This window comes from Phoenix dactylifera, chromosome 9 (genome assembly GCF_051530095.1).
Source record: "Phoenix dactylifera cultivar Ajwa chromosome 9, Ajwa_hap1_PhDact_Kaust_v1.1, whole genome shotgun sequence".
NCBI lineage: Eukaryota > Viridiplantae > Streptophyta > Magnoliopsida > Arecales > Arecaceae > Phoenix > Phoenix dactylifera.
Genome location: NC_143198.1, coordinates 3,562,997 through 3,582,332, shown reverse-complemented (window position 1 = coordinate 3,582,332; position 19,336 = coordinate 3,562,997). Strand labels below are relative to the sequence as shown.

General features: G+C 39.5%; 2 protein-coding genes across 6 annotated transcripts; one reads left to right on the top strand and one right to left on the bottom strand.

The window, feature by feature from the left end:
* Window positions 1-273: 273 nt before the first annotated feature.
* On the bottom strand, window positions 274-5,150 carry LOC103709222 (vacuole protein). Of its 3 annotated transcripts, none has more exons than XM_008794458.6 (7): window positions 4,740-5,119; window positions 4,527-4,622; window positions 4,368-4,408; window positions 4,097-4,214; window positions 3,592-3,672; window positions 1,624-1,825; window positions 274-531 (listed from the first exon to the last, which is right to left on the bottom strand). In XM_008794458.6, exons 1-6 carry the CDS (start codon window positions 4,941-4,943, stop codon window positions 1,769-1,771), a joined length of 597 nt encoding a protein of 198 aa, XP_008792680.1. In that variant the 5' UTR covers window positions 4,944-5,119; the 3' UTR covers window positions 274-531; window positions 1,624-1,768. The 3 variants fall into 3 exon arrangements, with proteins under 3 accessions (XP_008792680.1, XP_008792682.1, XP_008792684.1); XM_008794460.6 differs by having other exon boundaries at window positions 274-485; XM_008794462.6 differs by lacking the exon at window positions 3,592-3,672 and having other exon boundaries at window positions 4,740-5,150.
* A 2,899-nt stretch (window positions 5,151-8,049) lies between these two features.
* Window positions 8,050-18,719, top strand: LOC103709221 (calcium-transporting ATPase 10, plasma membrane-type-like). 3 transcript variants are annotated; one of them, XR_015968624.2, is made up of 8 exons: window positions 8,217-8,633; window positions 9,345-9,399; window positions 9,505-11,456; window positions 11,545-11,703; window positions 14,175-14,248; window positions 15,886-16,057; window positions 16,135-16,433; window positions 17,943-18,719. XR_015968624.2 is itself a non-coding variant. In XM_008794456.6 (8 exons), the coding sequence occupies exons 1-7, from the start codon at window positions 8,457-8,459 to the stop codon at window positions 17,669-17,671; spliced, it is 2,883 nt and encodes a 960-aa protein (XP_008792678.2). In that variant the 5' UTR covers window positions 8,217-8,456; the 3' UTR covers window positions 17,672-17,708; window positions 17,943-18,681. The 3 variants fall into 3 exon arrangements, 2 of the variants coding, with proteins under 2 accessions (XP_008792677.2, XP_008792678.2); XM_008794456.6 differs by lacking the exon at window positions 14,175-14,248 and adding an exon at window positions 17,603-17,708 and having other exon boundaries at window positions 17,943-18,681; XM_008794455.6 differs by lacking the exon at window positions 14,175-14,248 and having other exon boundaries at window positions 8,050-8,633.
* Window positions 18,720-19,336: the final 617 nt, after the last annotated feature.

Sequence of the window (19,336 nt, the reverse complement as noted above, 5' to 3'; positions counted from 1 at the left end):
CAAAGATAATCATGCATTACCCCAGAATTTGACAAAAATCAACATTTCCATGAGCAAAATTATGGATCTGGTCAACATCCCAAGCCCATTATAAGCTCATTCAACATGCAAGCAGCACTAGCAGACACGCTTGAACATTGCAAAGCACCACCTGTATCTCAGAGCTTAAAACAGCTGACAGAACACGTGCGCATGCAGAGCAAACAATATGCAGAATGCACGGGTCCATAATGCGACGAAACATGTATGAATTATCACATAAGCCAACGCAGGTAAATCAAAGAACGAATCAATAGATACAATAAAATGGGTCAGGAAGGAAACAACATTTCATTAGCTATAGGCTCCCACTTCAAGGGTACAACTCCTTAGTGACGTAATTAACTGAGTTCTCCACAAAAGAATTAAAAGACAACTACTAAATGGAACACGATCAGCTCATGAAAATCCATGGCACCACTCTTAGCACACAAAAACATCTGCAGCTGCACAGCATCAAATCATGGTATCACTGACGATCCAGAAAAATATCTGTAAATGGAACAACCAGTGAACACATATTATCAGAAAAAGAACTACTTGCACAGAGGCAAACCAAAACATAACAACATTATTGATATCAAAGAAATAGAAATGAAGCAACTTTGGGCAGCCTAATGTTACAAGTTAGCAGTAATAATATCATTTCACAAGAAAAATGTGGCACATCAACAAATCTTAAAAGAGTACAACCATTTCCAGTAGAAAAACATGGTGCATGCTACTAGTCCTCTAAAAGTCAGATGATTTTGGAACTTTCTGGGTCATACTGGATCGGACCAATAGAAATTTTAGAAGTAACCTTTTCACACAACCTTCTTAAAGCGATTCCAACTAGTTCAGGATAATAGCAAAAGTTTTATATCTGCCAATCACAGTAAAAGGGAAAAAACTAAGAGGCACCGATCACTTCACCACCTAACTCAATTAGGACATCAACCCATACAAAGAGATCTTACTAGTATGAAAATTTAAAACACGATCAATGCGTCTTTCATCTAGAAAAGTCCATTTGATTACAGGATATCATGCGCGGGATGCAATTCTATTCAGCTCCAATTAAAAATAGAAACCAACTAGAATAGACAAAGAAGGAAACTACACGGGAAACATGTTGCAGAAGAAGCAAACTACTGGTGCTAAATTTTTGACTGGATCCAGCAATTTCCTTTTGTTTCCACTTCTTCTCCGCATAGTTACCTGTTTCTCCCATTTGCAATGTATTTTTCCCTACATCCCACTGTCATTTTGCAAAAAAGAAAGGGTAATGACCTAATGGGCAGGGACAAACTAATCCAAACAAGAGCAGAAGTAGTACTTAAATGATTCTAGTTCAAAAAGGCTGGAAATATAGAATCTTTGAGAAATAATCAAGTAGAAATCAAACATCATAAAAAGTTACAAGTATACGATGCCAAGCTGGAAACTGGAAGTAGCGCAGAGTACTTATCAAAATGTCTTACTCCAGAAAGTAGGTGAAATTGCATCCCCCCCACCCCCACCCCCAATATAATTGAGAAATAAGTGAAATTACTCCCCTTCAATGATTAATTTCAACTTGCAGAAATTATTCAAACAACTTACATGAAGCAGAGTTCAAGTGATATCAATTCCTGAATATGATCATCAAATCAACCAACACAATAGGTATGTTAACTTGGAATCGGTGGACCACGTTCATTGTTCAGATTCTGCACAAAGTTAAATCTAACAAAAATTACTTGCAGTCTCAGGCCCTGTCCACAACTAACAATGCCTCAAGCTCTTCCCTACGCCGTTCCAATTCCTGCATCAGCAGAACTTGAAGTTAAAAGTACAGAGAAATAGTTACAAGGAACAGGAAGTACTGCAATGACAAATCTACAAAACATTCTCGCATTGTGGTTGAGTTTACTTCTTAATTTCTTATGCAACTGTTTCGTTCAGTTTGCAGACAATGGAACAGAAGATGACAAAGTCAAGCAAGAACAGGCAACTGAAGTTAAAAACAGCAGTACTAGTACTAATACATACATGCATAAAATATATTCTAATATATAATGCTAACTATGCTGGTGAGCCTGTGTCTGAGGTGTATCATGATATCTGCATTTTGACTATTCACCTAAGGTCAAAGGTTCCAACCCTTCCACTCGCATTATTATTTTATTCTTTAAAAAGACGCGCCCACACTCTAGTGTCAAATAAATATAATCCCATGGCAAATATATATTAGCATTAACTCACACTTAAAAGCTAGGAAAGAAGATGAATTGATTGATGCAAAACACACTTATCATGATCATGACTTAAAGCAGTCAACCTATAGGAGCTGGAATAATATTGTAATAGCCAAACAACCAGAGGCATTAGAAGAAAACAAGGATTCCAAACATCTCAAAAGAATAAAGGATTTTGGCCAGGTACATGATACTTTGATAATTGCTACAATTTCAAGTTACATATTCGCAGCAATAAAGGTATCATGATTGTCATCACCAAAAAATAGCTTACTGTGGCATTCCATCTATCTGAAAATTTGGCATTGAAGGCATGCATTTGAATGCTTTTTCTCAGGTTGGTGATGGCTGGTTATGGCGTGTGCACCCCTGATAACTATATGGCGGAATAGGATGGTTGAATTCACAAGAAAAGAAAGATCACTCTGTTCTCCTAATAGTATAAAGTACATGAATTTGAATATATAGACTAGTATGGAGAAAGTATTCAAATTGACTACACAACTCGTGTTCATTGTGGCATGACTTGTATCTCATAAACAACTTCCATAGAATGATGCAGCAAAAAAATGCTGAAATCAAAACAGTAGCCATCATAACATTTAATGTCTTACAATACTGTCAAACTCTTTGTTGTGTTTTGTATGTACAATTTCTGAGGCTACCCATCCTCCAGTACTGCAGTGTTCCTCCAACCATCAGAAGTACGAGAGGATACAAGATCCAGAGATACAAAGAGGCTAACCGCAAGAAGGGGATCAAACAAATAACAACAGGCATGATAACAATGCCTTGACAATCCAAGGATCTAATGCAGATCATGGAGGTCATTTCGATCTAGGTCATATAATCTGGATTATGCATCGTAAGATTATGGTAACGACTTTTCTGGGAAGGAGAACATATGGATCATTCACTTCTTTTAAGGTGTACTTAGAACATAGAAGGTGGAGGCTGAACTGGTACTGGACTAAGCCATAGGGTATGAAGATTAGGAGTCATGTGGAAAGCCATGTATGGTGAATGTTCCACTTCTGTAATGTGGAGAATGAGAAAGAGAAGGTTGAAGAATGTGTTAAAGAGTTGAATTGTCTCATTTGTCACATTAGTACACTGCAAATCACTAATTATGAAATTTGATTGATTTGAGCCAATGTTCTTATATGTAGAATTCGAGCCTGAGAAAACCACAGAATCAAGATCACTGAATATTACAAACAAACTGAACTGAGCAGGAAACAAACTTATAGCTATTATTTAAAATTTAACATCCACTGCAGCCTTCACAGTTGAATGGCTTTTGAAGCCGATGAACTAATTGCTTACACCTTACCTCTAGATCTCTAACAGCTTGCTCTTGTGTTATTTCCTTCTTCTGGTGTGCACGCTTCAGGAAACCAATGCATAGTACACCCTGAATGATTGTGGCATTAATAAATATACAGAACATTAAAACATGATGTAGCTTTTTCCCCCTTTTTTATGCTTAGTAGTAGTTGTTTTGGGGGGTCTTCCAAATGGTGCAATATAATTAACAAGCATAAACATCTAACGCACCATGACATGATTGAAAGAGTAAAATTCAAATGCATCATCTCTCGTCTCAAGTTGCTAATTACCCAGTATATCACATAAAAGTTAGTCCATATATATTTAATTTTGACAATACTTTAAACCAAAGAACTAAAATTTACATGGCACTGCATTTTTAGATTCTGAAAACAAGTTAGACCATGCTAGACACCACTTGTCTAGGCGCAGCACGGGCCTCTGAGGCCTTCTCCTACGTAATTCTGTGCAAAAAATGAACAATCAAAGCATTTATTTGAAATAGTTACCGAGATCACGTATGTCAAACCACATGCCATAAGAAGGTAACTTGCAATCTCCTGAAGCAAAATCAGATCTTTCCGCCGCCCGCTGACATCTGGGAAAGCTCTCGTCATCACGGCAACACTGTAGTGCAAAAAAAATTAACATTTTACACTTCAGATAGCTCTCTCTCTCTCTTCCCTGATTCCTCATAAATTAGCCAAAAGAGCAAATTTTCTCCTAAAGGAAAGAAGGAAGACAAGCGAGAAATTTCAAGCATAGCGGACAAATACTTACAAGATCTGCAGCATACCCCTTCCAGCCCAGTACTCAAATATCTGCATTTATTAAGGAAAAATATTAATTAATTAATAGACCAAAAATTCTTTAAAAATTGAAGTTATGTCGAATTTAAAATAGCTAAATAAAAAACGAGGATGAAAGATCGAAACTGACCCGCCAGAATTTCATTATAAAACTCCACTCGGTCTCGGCAACGGCTACAAAGAGGGCGATTAGGACCGCGTAGCAGCGGAATATCCCACCAAAAATCTTCCAATTTTTTTTCCCCAAAAACAAAAGAAACGACAGAAGTAGTGAGATTTGGAGAAGAAGAAGAAGAAGGAAGGAAGGAACGATGTAGGGTTTGTTAGGGTGGGCGGCGCTTACATCGGATCCGTTCTTGAACGACTGGACGGCGGAGAGGACGTTGACGACGACGCAGAGGACGGCGATGACGGCAGTGAGGAAGCTGAAGCACCGGCAGACGATCAGCAAGGGGTCCGGCCGCGACCGGATCCGGACGGAAGGGACGTCCGGCGGCTGTGCCGGCGCCCGCCGGGAGGCCTCGCCGGCCTCCACGTCTCTCGCCATCGGAGGGGGCTAGCTCGCTTTCCTTTAGGGTTTCAGCTCGGGGCTTCGAAGGCTAGAACCAGGACTCTCTTTTATCTTTCTTGGTTCCCCCCTCAAGTGTTCGTCTAGTGATGGGAGTTGGGGAGGAGAAGCATATAACGGGCGGTTGCGCGAAATGGGATATACTTGGCCCGCCCCCGAAGCAACGCGTGAGATATTTGACTCTTTGCAGCGAAAAAGGGCAAAGCTGGAAACTCATATTTGCGGACAAAAGATTATGAAAGATTTATTATAACGCTAACAAACTCATTAGCAATATCCTCATGATTGGAGATCCAAATAAGACACCTCGTCCTGGTGGGTTTCATAGTGATTTCTATGAGTAATGTTAGAACATTGCAGGAATGAGTATTTGTGAAGCTTTTGATATTGTTGCTTCTTCTTTTTTTTGATATATCGGCTGCTCACACTGGTCTTGCACGAGCACAGTCAGCTACATCACTAGTAAGAAGGCTACACAAAGCAGAAGGAATAGAGACCTGCTTCATTATGCTAAAACTTCTCTAGATTGTCAAAATCGTGCTACGTTTTTTTATCATTATGATTATCTTATGAATTAAAAAATCGATACGCAAAAATCACTTATTTATCTATCTTCCAAGGTGCATTATTGGCACCGAAGAATGGTGGAATAGCGTCGTCGACTGGGTTGTTTTCTATGCTGCACATCATTTAGAAGAGTTTTGCTGAGTGTACTCATACTCGTTTAGTCTGAGTCACCGTTGTATTAAAAAAAAAAAAAAGAATGGTGGATAAGGGGCTTAGGTTGCAAATTGGATTTTTTACTTTCTTGTACGTAGGTGCTAAAATTTTAGGCACCGATTTTCTCGTGCTGATTATTAATTTCTTATTGACAAATTGTAGGCTACACTTGTTAGGTGGAAAAGGGATAGCTTATCTTTGGCGGGCAAGATTACATTCGACCAATTTTGTTTGGTGCACATTCCAAACTATTCGCTTGCTCGTTCTTGTGTTCCTGATGCTGTTCTTGATTAGATTAGTCTGATCATTAGGAGTTTAATTTGGGAGAAGTGATCCGATGAGAAAGGCTGCATTATGTGAATTGAGATATTTTTAGACCTAAGGATAATGGTGGCTTGGCTATAAGGGATGTTTGATCTACTAAGGCTGCTCTTATAGCTAAACATGTCGTCGGTGTGTTACAGAATAAACCTGCCCTAGAATGAACCCGTGGGAGTTCTCTAATTCGAGTAGTGTCACTTGGCGGTGGAGTAATCTCCTAAAGGTGGCTTGTATAAGTCGCTTGGCAATGTAGTGAATGCTGAGTTTTTGAAGCATCCATGAGCCTTAGAGATCCCAATTGCCTACAAAAGCCACTTATATTAACATGAATTATGATTAGATTGCCTATATTTCTAGTAGATAATGAAGCTTCGAATAGAAACTTAATGACCGATCTTTTTGGATCTCAGTTTGCTGAATATGTTCAAGCCATTCCTCTGTCTAGATATGGTGCTGTATATATATATATAATGTTCTTTGCCCTGTATGTAAATTGGTTTCTGAGACTAATAACCACTTGTTTTTTGAGTGCTATCATGCTAAAAGATTTGCCAGGAGCCAAATGATAAAGTGGAGGCTTACTTCCCATTTCCAGAGGAATGGCTAAATGATGATTGGCTATTGGCAGATGTTACGAACAGACCTGATTTTTTTTATCAGTTCTTTCCAATACACTGTGGCAAAGATGGAAACACAGGAACTCTTGCTAATTTCACACGCAGGAAGGCTTCTCCTAATGCAGTTAGTTATTCAAAAAGTTACGGCTTTAGCTAGTGACTACATGAAGCAGGATGTCAGATCACCAACTGAAAGGCAGACAAAACCTCGGTGCATTGGTTTCGACCTCTAGTCGGTGAAGATTAACAGTAATGTGTCTTTTGACCCTCATTAATCCACTGCTGGAGCTAGTTTTGTGATCATGTCTGATGATTCTGCTGTTTTGCAAGGGCCCTCCTGGCAAAGAGCCCCTCCTTGCTGAGATATGGACTGTCGGAGAGGCCTCACAGATCACAGATGGCTTTTACTTATAATATATAGAATGTTAACGTTGGAATGTGTTTACACTACATCTTTTCTCAAGATGATACGTAGAAGACAGGTGCTCATTCAGCCTCATGGTGGGATAAGAACACGATATGTATAATAGGGTTTCAGATGAATATTCCAAGTAAAGCTGAAGTAATAGAAAGCTGATCGAGTCAATTGAAAGGTATTAGGCCGAATAGATAGAAATGACTAGTAATATGAATTATTATGATACAGGTTAAGTATAGTAATTTGTGTGACCGGCCCCATTATGATAAACTTAAATGGTGGGGAATAATTGGCATATAAGTTACTAGAAGTGTCAAGAAAATGGAGGCTAGACATGGACAGTCATGATTGAAGTGAGTAGTTACTTTTTGTTTAGTTTTTTAAATATAAATAAGTGAATTATAATTTCAGAAAAATTTAATTACTTTTACTTTATTGTTACTCTTTTTCGCCCGTTTTCTACCAGTGGAACTCTATCTCTTAGCTCTAACTACCTTCTATTCAATTCAATTCATCTTCTTTCTAGTGATGCGGTCAATCGTAATTTTTTTTTACAAACAAGATATTTGGACCGATGCTATTCTTACCATTTTCTTCTTTGATCATCGTTTTTCGGCTAATCCAATATCAACAGCACGTCCGGGCATCTACCATAGTCTTGCAGCAAGCCTCGGATCCCATCTTGGGAGCAAACAGAATATGTTTCCCGTAATCTCATTTCAATCATGAAGAAATTTGATTAAGTTCGAACAAGAAATCATGGGTATGATTAAAAGTCATTTGATTCTAAGGAGGATCTGGTAGGGTTTGTTTTAGTGAGTGAGTTGTATGCTACAAAAGCAACTTGAATTTCTCACTGGTCGGTTCCACGGGATTGCTAAAACAACCATCCTCATTTAATACTAGATGCGTCAATATTTTTCCCAAGGCAAAACGTCCGAGTCACGAATCAGTCATCACCATATTTCCAAATATGAACAATAAAACAACCAAAAATAACTAAACGGTTACATTGACGGGTGAAAATATCACCATAATCTGAAGGAAAAAAAAAAAAACCCCGACCAGAAAGTGACGGGAGAGGAAAGAGACGAACCACCATCCTACCTCACTAGATTCCATGGCGATCGACGGCGGATCGGATTCCCTTCCCACTCCCAACCTGAAACACGCGATGGGCGGCGTGTCGGATTCCCTCCCCACTCCCAACCTGAAACAACGCGCTTGTCGAAATAAAACCACGCGCTTCTAGTCGCTGTCTTGCTCCGCTCCTAACGTTGACTCCCCACTTCCTCCAAGATCTCAAACTTCTATTCCTGCTGCTATATTTACAGAGGCGCGGCGCCCAAAGACCTGGCGATATCGACTCCTCCTTATTAGGGGACTTTGTTTTGTGGGTGGTTGGGGGCGGGGGAAATGGAGAGCTATGTGAACGATAGGTTTGGCGGGGTGAAGCCGAAGAACTCGTCGGAGGAGGCGCTCCGGCGATGGCGGAAGCTGTGCTCCGTGGTCAAGAACCCCAAGCGCCGCTTCCGCTTCACCGCCAACCTCTCCAAGCGATCCGAGGCAGAGACCATGAAACGCACCAACCAGGTGCTCTTCTTTCTCCCGTCTTTCTTGCTCCGCTATCTGAATATTTTCCTGCCTCCCGTTCTGTTCGCCTGTTTAATCCTGTTGCTTGGATTTTGCTATTTGGAATCGTATTCAATGCTCTCCTTTTGGATTGGGAGTTTGGATCTGAAGTACGGTGGATCTAACTGAAGATATGTGAAGGATCACTAAATAATCGAACACGAGGAGAGTTTGGTAGATCTAACTAAAAGGAAGAGAGGTGAAAGTTTCATCAACTAATACAAGATCATTTGTGTATTGCTAATGACAGCAATAGTTCATCTCTGACAAGAATTGATGGAAATCGGTCCATTGTATCTAGAAAAAGTACTGGCCTGGCATCGGTTGTTACCTCGGAGTGACGCTCTAATGCATGCTCGCTGTTAATTTTCTAGATTGTGGTGGCGCATGCATTCCTCCTGATACAGATAACAAATCTGTGAACTCTTAATTACTTTTTATAATACTTGTAATGGTCTCCACAAGCAATTTTGGTGCTCCCCTTTCGTTAAAAGCACTAATCTAATCTCCCTTCTGCTTCACTTGAGCGTCCTCCCTCACCCTCCAAGTTCATGCAGCCAAATTCACATGCCGCTTCTTCACTGGTTTGAGGAAATCTGTTTAGAAATCTTAGTTTTCTTTTGTTTTATGATATTCCATGGAGGCACTAACAGCTTGTGCTGCATTTTACAGGAGAAGTTGCGCATTGCTGTTTTGGTTTCCAAAGCTGCACTTCAGTTCATGCATGGTAATCCTTCAATCTCCATCTGGTTCTAGTCTGCAACTTGTGAGATATAGTTGCTTTTCCTTTTACTATAATCTGCCAATTTTCACATCCCTGAAAGAATTTCAGGTGTCAAAGTATATAGCGAATACGTTGTACCTGATGAAGTTGAGGCGGCTGGGTTTCAGATTGGTGCTGATGAGTTGGGATCCATTGTCGAAGGCCATGATGTAAAGAAGTTGAAGATGCATGGTGGTGTGGAGGGCATTGCAGACAAGCTCTCCACATTGACGACTAATGGGCTTACTGCTACTGAGGATGCATTGAAGCGCAGACAGGAAGTTTATGGAGCAAATAGGTTTACTGCAAGCAAGGTTCAGAGTTTTTGGGTATTTGTATGGGAAGCACTTCAAGACACAACACTCGTCATTCTTGCTGTGTGCGCTGTTGTATCCCTGATTGTCGGCATTGCCATGGAAGGATGGCCGAAAGGTGCCCATGATGGCCTTGGAATTGTTGCAAGCATCCTTTTAGTTGTGTTTGTCACTGCAACAAGTGACTATCGGCAGTCATTACAGTTCAAGGATTTGGATAGGGAGAAAAAGAAAATTTCAATGCAAGTTACACGGAATGGGTTTAGACAGAAGATTTCTATTTATGATCTTCTTCCTGGTGATATCGCGCATCTATCAATTGGAGATCAAGTCCCTGCAGATGGGCTGTTTATAAGTGGATTTTCTTTATTGATCAATGAATCCAGTCTGACAGGGGAGAGTGAGCCTGTTTATGTGAATGCAGAGAATCCTTTTCTTCTATCTGGGACTAAGGTCCAAGATGGATCTTGCAAAATGCTGGTAACCACTGTTGGCATGAGAACTCAGTGGGGGAAGCTGATGGCTACGCTTAGTGAAGGAGGAGATGATGAAACTCCATTGCAGGTCAAACTTAATGGAGTTGCAACTGTCATTGGGAAAATTGGTCTGTTCTTTGCAGTCGTGACATTTGCAGTGCTAGCACAAGGTGTTATGAGCCGGAAGTATCATGAGGGTCTGCTTTTGAGTTGGTCAGGAGATGATGCATTGCAAATGTTGGAGTATTTTGCTATTGCAGTTACGATAGTTGTGGTTGCAGTTCCTGAAGGGCTGCCTTTAGCCGTGACCTTGAGTCTTGCTTTTGCCATGAAGAAGATGATGAATGATAAAGCACTGGTCCGCAACCTTGCTGCTTGCGAGACTATGGGTTCAGCTACGGCCATTTGCAGTGATAAGACAGGAACGCTGACGACCAATCATATGACTGTTGTGAAAGCTTGTATATGTGGAAATGTCAAGGATGTAAGTTCTTCTGAGGGGACTATTAGTTTGTGCTCCCAAATTCCTGATTTTGCACTTAAAACTCTTCTGCAGTCCATATTTAATAACACAGGTGGTGAAGTTGTGATCAACCAAGACGGCAAGCTTGAAATCTTAGGAACACCAACTGAGATTGCTTTATTGGAATTTGGCTTGTCACTAGGTGGAAATTTTCAGGCACAGCGTCAGGAAACCAAACTCATCAAAGTGGAACCCTTTAATTCTGCAAAAAAGAGAATGGTAGTAGTACTCCAACTCCCTGAAGGAGAATACCATGTGCACTGTAAAGGTGCCTCAGAACTCATTTTGGCTGCTTGTGACAAGTTTATAGATCCTTCAGGTAATGTTCTTCCGCTTGACAGAGCAGCAGTCAATCATTTCAAGGATATAATTGAAAGCTTTGCTAGTGAATCTCTTCGGACCCTATGCCTTGCTTATAAAGAAATTGGAAATGCTTTCTTGGCAAAGGAGCAAATTCCAGTTGAGGGATACACATGTATTGGAATTGTAGGCATCAAGGATCCTGTCCGCCCAGGTGTGAAGGAGTCTGTTGCCGTTTGTAAGTCTGCTGGGATTACTGTTAGAATGGTCACTGGGGATAACATAAATACAGCAAAAGCAATTGCTCGAGAATGTGGTATACTTACTGATGAGGGTGTAGCTATTGAAGGCCCTGAGTTCAGAGAGAAGAGTCTTGAAGAATTACTTCAACTAATTCCAAAAATCCAGGTTGTATTTCTTGTACTTAAAATTATTTAAATTTCACAGTTAACCAATGATCGCCCCTTCACTAACTTGCTAATTTTCCATTTACAAGGTAATGGCTAGGTCTTCTCCATTAGATAAGCACAACCTAGTACAGCATCTGCACACTAGGTTTAATGACGTCGTTGCTGTGACTGGTGATGGTACAAATGATGCTCCAGCACTTCATGAGGCAGATATTGGACTTGCAATGGGCATAGCAGGGACTGAGGTATTTGTTTTGATTGCCCTCCCCTCAGGAAACTGATCCAATTGCCTAAGCAAAAAAATAGACCACATGATTGACCCTCATGGAAGACATCCAAATTGGTTCCCTGAGATTGTTGTCAACCTTTCTTTTTAAGCCTTCATAGTTTGATCCTGTCATCCTCTCCCATAATTTCATTGTTACTCATAAATATTAATTATAATTTCTGCCTTTTTTTCTCTATTATCACATTTATTGTTATACATGGGCCCTAGCATAATCCAGTAATTTGGCATTTCCTTATTTTTAAGATAGCATTTATTGAGCTAGTTCAATAAAGCAACCTAGTTTATGCCATGCTTTTCCATATCTGAAGTGGCATTTTACTTTTCACTAATGCTTTACTTTTTTCAAATCTGTTATGGACAATTTTACTTGAGACAGATGGTGTTGCAATGTCCTCCTTAGTTTGGTCAACTTAAATATGTTATTTTCATGGAGCTCTCTTTTGTAGGACGTCAATAGCATTATGATACATTATTTATTTCCCAAAATTTAGAAAGAAAGCACTTAACAAATGTTTGAAAGCATGCTTGGACCATCTCAGTTCTAAGGATTTATGATACATATAAAACACTAACCTAGGGAATCGGGATGATAACATGCCCAAGCTTATTCTCCACAAGTGCAGCCAGTTTTCAAACAGGCGCACATCTATGACTGAACATTGGTGTATCATTGCCCACAACTTTACAGGCGTGCTGTTTTGGCTTGGTTCATTGCCTTGATATTTGCATGCTTAAGGAGAATAAGAAATCAGGTTTCCTTCTGTTTTTTGGACATCAAACCATCATGCTCTACTTCCATCAAAACAAATTTTGCTGGAAGAACAAAAACCAATAAAAAATCATGATGCTTGTATTCTGGACATGAAAGATGAAAAGAGGCCTTTGATTAGCCTGGAAGCACACAGACAGTAAAAGATGATGCAGATTGTTTACTGAAAAAAAGATGATTCAGATTTGAATCATGGAATCAATGAAGCACCTTTTAGACTGTATAGCTGAAAACTATACATCGTTGGTGGCTGCGAAATCATTAAATAATAGAGCACTTAACAAAATTTTCTTTCTTACAGTAGTAGCAGGTCAAACTGGTGTAGTCTTAATCTATATGATTTAATGCATCTTTGAGGCAATTATCAGTTGGCTGGGCCATGAGTGATGATATTAGAGTGTTATTCATCCTGCTGCCATTCTTTTACATTACAAAATTAGCCACATCATTGCTATATTACTTCACCCTTATGCTATTAGTGCATGGTCTTATTCTCAGGCTTGCAGCAGTCACTACTGTTTAATTATTTACTTGCTTAGTAAAAACTCATTTATATTTCAAACTTATGTGTAATCATTGTTTAAAATTTTGGCTGGAAAAAATACATGAATCAAAAAATATTCAGATTGTTAATTAGTTGATTCATAATGGAGTGCTGCAATATATATATATATATATATATATATATATATATATATATATATATATATATATATATATATATATATATATATTTCAAAGGCATTACCAAGACTAATATTTAAAGGAATTTACCATCATTCACTTCAACAAACTGATGTAGCTACCTCAGTGATAAAGGCCAAAGGTTTTGGCTTGTTTAGGCCAAAGGTTTTGGCTTGTTTGTGCCAAAATGTTCCAGACCCTACACTAATTTGGAGTGAGCTTCTAAGACAAAATTTCGGACTTTTTTTATCATAATTAAGTGATTCAGAAAAGAATAATTAAGTTCAATTAGTAGATGCAGTTAAGGAGCCTCTGTCCTTACAGACCCTGGAGAGCATCTTAGTCAGTGAATATTGCTTTAGCAGTAGCAGGAATGGAAGAAAACTAGACGACGTGCACGGATACTGTCATGTTCAAATGGCTGAAGTATTGATGCACATGCAAAAGGCAAAGTGATTTGTCAGGGAAATGTGAATACTGAAATTTTAATACAAAGGGTTACATTATTAGTGATACAACTTATAGGATTGAATTATTTTGCAAGCTTCCAATAGCAGGACATCATTTGGTGGCAGTATAGGACCTTAGGTTGAAGATAACTTTAACAGAATTACAACTATAAATTAGACAGATCTCTTCTCTAAACATGTTGTACTGCTGATTTGCATGATCACGATAAACATATATTCATGTTGAATCAATCTTAGCTGTGTTTCCTTGATGACCACAGATCCCAGCTGCCTGCACCACAATCCTTTGCCTTCATCCTTAAATTGCAGGGTTTGATCATTTATATAAATATCATTATAATGCATCTTCAATTTCAAGAATCTTAGTATCAGGACATGCTTCCATGGACCAGCAGATATGCAGGATCTCAGTCTGAATTTTCTGTTGCATTGATCTTCTGCAGTTTGCTATAGCTTTGTCAGCCATACTAGTTTGAAATGGTGTGTTATGCTATTAATGTGTAGATAAAGAGGAATGAATACCAAGGATTGCTATGCCAGTATCGGAACTTGTACTGGTTTTTCGACAGCACGGTCCGGTACGCCCCTATGTCATTCCATGCTCGGCCTATACCGATATAGCAGAGAGGACAGGGGAGAGGGAGAACGGGAGAGAGGAAGAGAGAGAGGGGGAAGGTAGGGAGATGGAGAGAGAGAGAAGGCCGGTGGAGCACACCCCAACATGGCAGAAAGGGCGGGGGAGAGGGAGAATGGGAGAAAGGAAAAGAGAGCGAGAGAGAGGGGGTGGAAGGGAGAGGGAGAGGGAGGAAGGGAGGGAGAGAGTAGAGGGGGGCAGATGGCTGGTGGTGGTCGGCGGAGGCCGGTGGAGGGCTGGAGAGGGGCGCGGAGGGGATGAGGAGAGGCTCTACCCTCCGGTTCCCCAGTTTCGTTCGAAACAAGGGTTTCAGAGGGGGGGTTCTTTTTTTATTTCAAAAAAAAAAGTGAAGTCGGCAACCTTTTTTGCAGACTTCACTTAAATTTTTCGAAATTAAAAAGAGGCCCCTCTCTGGGACCTCTGTTTGGAACAAAACAAGAAAACTGGAAGGTGGAGCCCCTTCTCCGCCCACTGGTCGTCCACCACCAGCTGTCCAACATTCTCCCTCTCTCTTCTTCCCTCTTCCTCTCCCTCCCCCTCTCTCTTTTTCTCTCTTTCCTTCTCCCTCTCCCCTTCCTTCGTTGGTTTCTCAATTTGATTGTTGGAACCATCCTGGTCCACCCTCAGTACAGCTCGATACACTCTAAATCGGGCAGTTCAGGATGGTTCCGCCGATCTTGATGAGTACTATTATCTGTTTGGACTTTAAACACTTAAGTTTATGACAATACTATCATGAAATTATATATATTGATTTGTCTCTAGTTATAGCTGTCCTATGCTAAATTTTGGCATTCCTCCTATTGTTGTGGTGCGGTGCCATCAGAAAACTTGTGTTTTGACCTTATAGAAACCATGTTTACATGCATTGAGATTTAAAAGGTTTTAAAAATAAAATTGTTGCTGTCATATATATTCTGTCATCAATAACCCTGTGTTATTGCTTGGATGTATGTCCTTTTTTTTCCTCTTTGAGTTGAAGGGATTGCTAGGATGTATGTCATAGATTGTAATACCCTACCAAGAATTTTTTCAGATCATTGAATGGTTATGGCTAGAAAGAACTGTATATGTCTCGGCTAACCCGTTTGTAACTGGGAATTCTGGTGCTCTCAATCATATATTCGTAACGGAGTCTGTTCCAGGTTTCATTCTTTTATGGAAAATGATTTAGTCATATGCCTAACATATTCCTCAAGTATACCCTTTGCAGCAACATCACGCAGTTCAACATTCTTGATCTTCTTCTCTTCTCATATAAGTGTCATATTTCCGAAAAGATAACCAAACTATTTTTGTCAAACAAGTTATGGCAGCCCATTTTTGCTCTTGCTGCATGTATTACATTCTGCTCTATTCACAATTCCTTTACTATAGAGAGTTGCAGAGGCAGCATTTTTCTTTCTCAGTTTCATCACTTAGATGGTGGATATTCTGTATGTGATTTGCATAATGCTTGAATGATCACAATTTTAGTTGTGCAACAATTTCATTAATCATTATGATCGAGCACTTGGTAAGAGGAACCTAATAATTTGTTTCCACAAATTTGTTTTCAATTGTATTACTTGTTTCATGCAGGTGGCTAAGGAGAGTGCTGATGTCATAATTTTAGATGACAATTTTTCAACAATTGTTACTGTGGCAAAATGGGGACGTTCTGTATACGTAAACATTCAAAAGTTTGTACAGTTTCAGCTCACTGTTAACGTGGTTGCTCTCGTAGTTAATTTCTCCTCGGCATGCTTGACAGGTAAAAAATATTCATGGTTGTAATTAAATTCCATACTCTAACATTTTCTCACTTTATCACATTGTTATTTTCTCTAGGAACTGCTCCACTGACTGCCGTTCAGCTGCTTTGGGTCAATATGATCATGGATACTCTGGGGGCACTTGCATTAGCCACTGAACCTCCTCAGGATGACTTGATGGAAAGATCACCAGTTGGAAGGACAGGAAAATTCATTACCAACATGATGTGGAGAAATATCTTTGGGCAAGCATTTTATCAGTTTATCATAATGTGGTATCTCCAGACACAAGGAAAAGGACTATTTAAGCTTGAGGGCCCTGGTGCTGATCCTACACTGAATACAATTATGTTCAATTCGTTTGTCTTTTGTCAGGTAAGTTCTTGACATTTATACTTCTCTTAGGAATTCTTATATTTTTAGTTTCTTTTATTTTTCATTGGAGCGAAGAAGAATGTCTCTAATGATAGATAGTATATCCATATGCTTTATTGGTAAAACATCAGAATACGAAAAAAGGGACAAATCACCTGAACTTTTAGTATCAATATTCTTTCATAAAAATATATGTGTATGTATGTATGTGTGTGTGTGTGTAATGTATGCTTGCACACGCGCACATGTGTGCATGTGTGCATCTGCATGTTCGTGGTCGTTTTCGTATGTGGGCGCGTACATGCGTGCATGTGCACGCGCGCACGTATGTGCTTGTGCTCGTGCGTGCGTGTGCGTATACAGATGCAGTAGGGTGCGGGTGGGTGGGTGGGGGACACATGCGTATGCATGTGCATGCATGCGCCCGTGCCTTCGTGCGCATGAGGGCGTGGGCATCTGCATGTGTGTGTGCGTGTGTGCGTGTGTGTGTACATGTTGATTGTGTAAGTTCGTGGGTTCTGAACACTGGATAAAGAAAGGCAATTGCCAGAGCATTCACGTATATGAACTGTTGTCAATTACGGAATTACATTTGGTGTGGGGCAATGAAATACCAAGGTCCTTTTTAGAAATCATAAATCTTATGTTTTGAGATACCTGTACAACATTCTTTACATTAGACCCTTGGAACCAATGATGTTCTAGCGAGTATATTTTCAACAATGCATCGGTTTAAGCACTTTCATCCAACTCGAGTAGCAATTATGTTATCGACCATCAATATTGCCAAATGTGTGCTTCAGCCTATATATAATCTCAATGTTAACTTTGTTAGAGTTTTATTTTCAAAGTAACACCAGAGATTTATTTTTCAAAATAACAACTTTTCTTCTTATCTGTTGGAAACTGTTTAGTTCCTTAACCAAGAGATGCTTCGTTTTCTCTTCTTATCTGTGGGAAGTTTGAAACTTTGACAACCATACTTTTATAAGAGTCGCTTCTTTTCAATTCTATATATATGATGCACTCCGGCAAATTTGGTTCCTTCTCTTCATTGTTACAGCCATACTCTCTCTCCATTACAACTCTCTCTCTCTCTCTCTCTCTCTCTCTCTCTCGCTTACAAATTAACAAGTGCAAATATTGGTGTGCTATAATTTATGGTGCAGTCTAAAGTGTTGAAAAAGTATGGGCTTTGTATCCTGCCGACAATAATTTCTACAAATTCACCTGCATAGTGGGGAAATACATATCTTTAACAAAGTGCCTTAAGTGGTACGTCTAGCCCAGTTATTTATTTCTTCTTTTGCAGGTTTTCTTTGAATTTGGTACATGAAGTTCCCCAACAAACCTAACCAAAGAAATAATCTTTCAATAATCTGACTTTTTTAATATAAAAAAAATACATTTTATGCTTCCAAGTAAATAGAAGCAGGCGAGTGGCTACTAATGCCTGATGCACAAGCCAGATTTTGTGATATCTGCTGATTTCTTCAGTGTCCAATGCAGGTGTTCAATGAGATAAGTTCTAGAGAGATGGAGAAGATAGATGTGTTCAAGGGCATGCTGCAGAACTATGTCTTTGTGTGCGTTCTTACGAGCACCATCATCTTTCAAGTCATAATTGTTCAATTTCTTGGTGATTTTGCAAACACAACACCACTTACAGGATTGCAGTGGTTTTTAAGTGTGTTCATTGGTTTTGTGGGCATGCCAATAGCTGCAGTCATCAAGTTAGTCCCTGTGGGGAGCTAAGTGAAGATAAATGCAGCGCAGGACATGGGAACATAACTGGTATTTTTTCTTTATTTCCCAAGGCCATTACGATGACTAACTCCACATTGAAATTATGTAATGGAGGAAAAGACCTTGAAACCAACCATATAGAAGTGTGCCCAGAGGGCGAAAACAATTTTTCAGCGGATCAGCAATTCTCTCTTCTTGATGATCACAGAATATCTTCTTTGGTAAGAGATGGTGACAGAATGTTGCTTGAGCAATTTCGAAAGTTTTACTGAAAGATTGTCTTGGGTGCTGCAAGATGGTAAAAATTTTATCGAAAGCTGTCTTCAAGAAGTGCACCCCAAAATAAAATTGAAGGGAAAAACCAAGTTCATCCAAGGATTCTATTAGGATGGATGAGAGCTGTGCCATGTAAAATATCTTGTGATTCAAGCATGAATTGTAAGCAGCAGTTTGCTAAACTTTTGTTTTACTGAAAAACATCTTAGAATTTTAATTCTGATAACATGGCATGTAATGCTCCGGCAAGACTTATTGCCAAAACATCTTTCCACAGATGACCAACGCAGGCAGAGATTACTTAAAACATGCAAATTTGAATGTTAGTTTAGATTTCTACCAAAAAAATGTTGATTTAGATCAAAGCTGTAGTGCTGCATCATAGGCAAAAACCACAAGAAAATAACAATTAGTTCTCCATTTTAAGCATCCTCATGTGAAAACTGCATGCAGATAGCAAGGAATGGACCAACATAGTATTGGAATCAGAACCTGCTATTATTGATGCATGAAATGCAACACACTGCAGTCAATATGATTAAAGGATATATAGAACAGCTGTACAATTATTAGAGGGCTTCATTTCATTTACAAATGTTGCTAGTCTCACAAGACCTCACGTTTTTTGTTCTTTCTCTTGACATTTGATGCTTCTCTTCTAAAATCCTGTGACAGATTACTCTAGAGGTTCCATTTTGTCATCATGTTTGGCATGCAAGACCAAACCAATAAATCATTGCCCTGATTCAAAGAACCATGCAGCTTTATAGGCCAGCCAAAGGCCAACGGGCCCAAGAGTCAAGGAGGGACACCAACAAGCCACGCGAGCCAAACAGTTGGGAAACCGAATAGGTTGTGAGCCTAATAACAGGCCAAACTCA

Bases quoted from the DNA above. Each gene is read 5' to 3' on its own strand.
- LOC103709221 (XM_008794455.6), top strand. From the start codon at position 8,457: ATGGAGAGCTATGTGAACGATAGGTTTGGCGGGGTGAAGCCGAAGAAC. The intron at 8,634-9,344 runs GTGCTCTTCTTT...TGCATTTTACAG, and splicing joins CCATGAAACGCACCAACCAG to GAGAAGTTGCGCATTGCTGT. The intron at 11,457-11,544 runs GTTGTATTTCTT...TCCATTTACAAG, and splicing joins AACTAATTCCAAAAATCCAG to GTAATGGCTAGGTCTTCTCC.
- LOC103709222 (XM_008794458.6), bottom strand. From the start codon at position 4,943: ATGGCGAGAGACGTGGAGGCCGGCGAGGCCTCCCGGCGGGCGCCGGCA. The intron at 4,409-4,526 runs GTCAGTTTCGAT...TAATAAATGCAG, and splicing joins TTATAATGAAATTCTGGCGG to ATATTTGAGTACTGGGCTGG. The intron at 3,673-4,096 runs GTAACTATTTCA...ACAATCATTCAG, and splicing joins GTTTGACATACGTGATCTCG to GGTGTACTATGCATTGGTTT.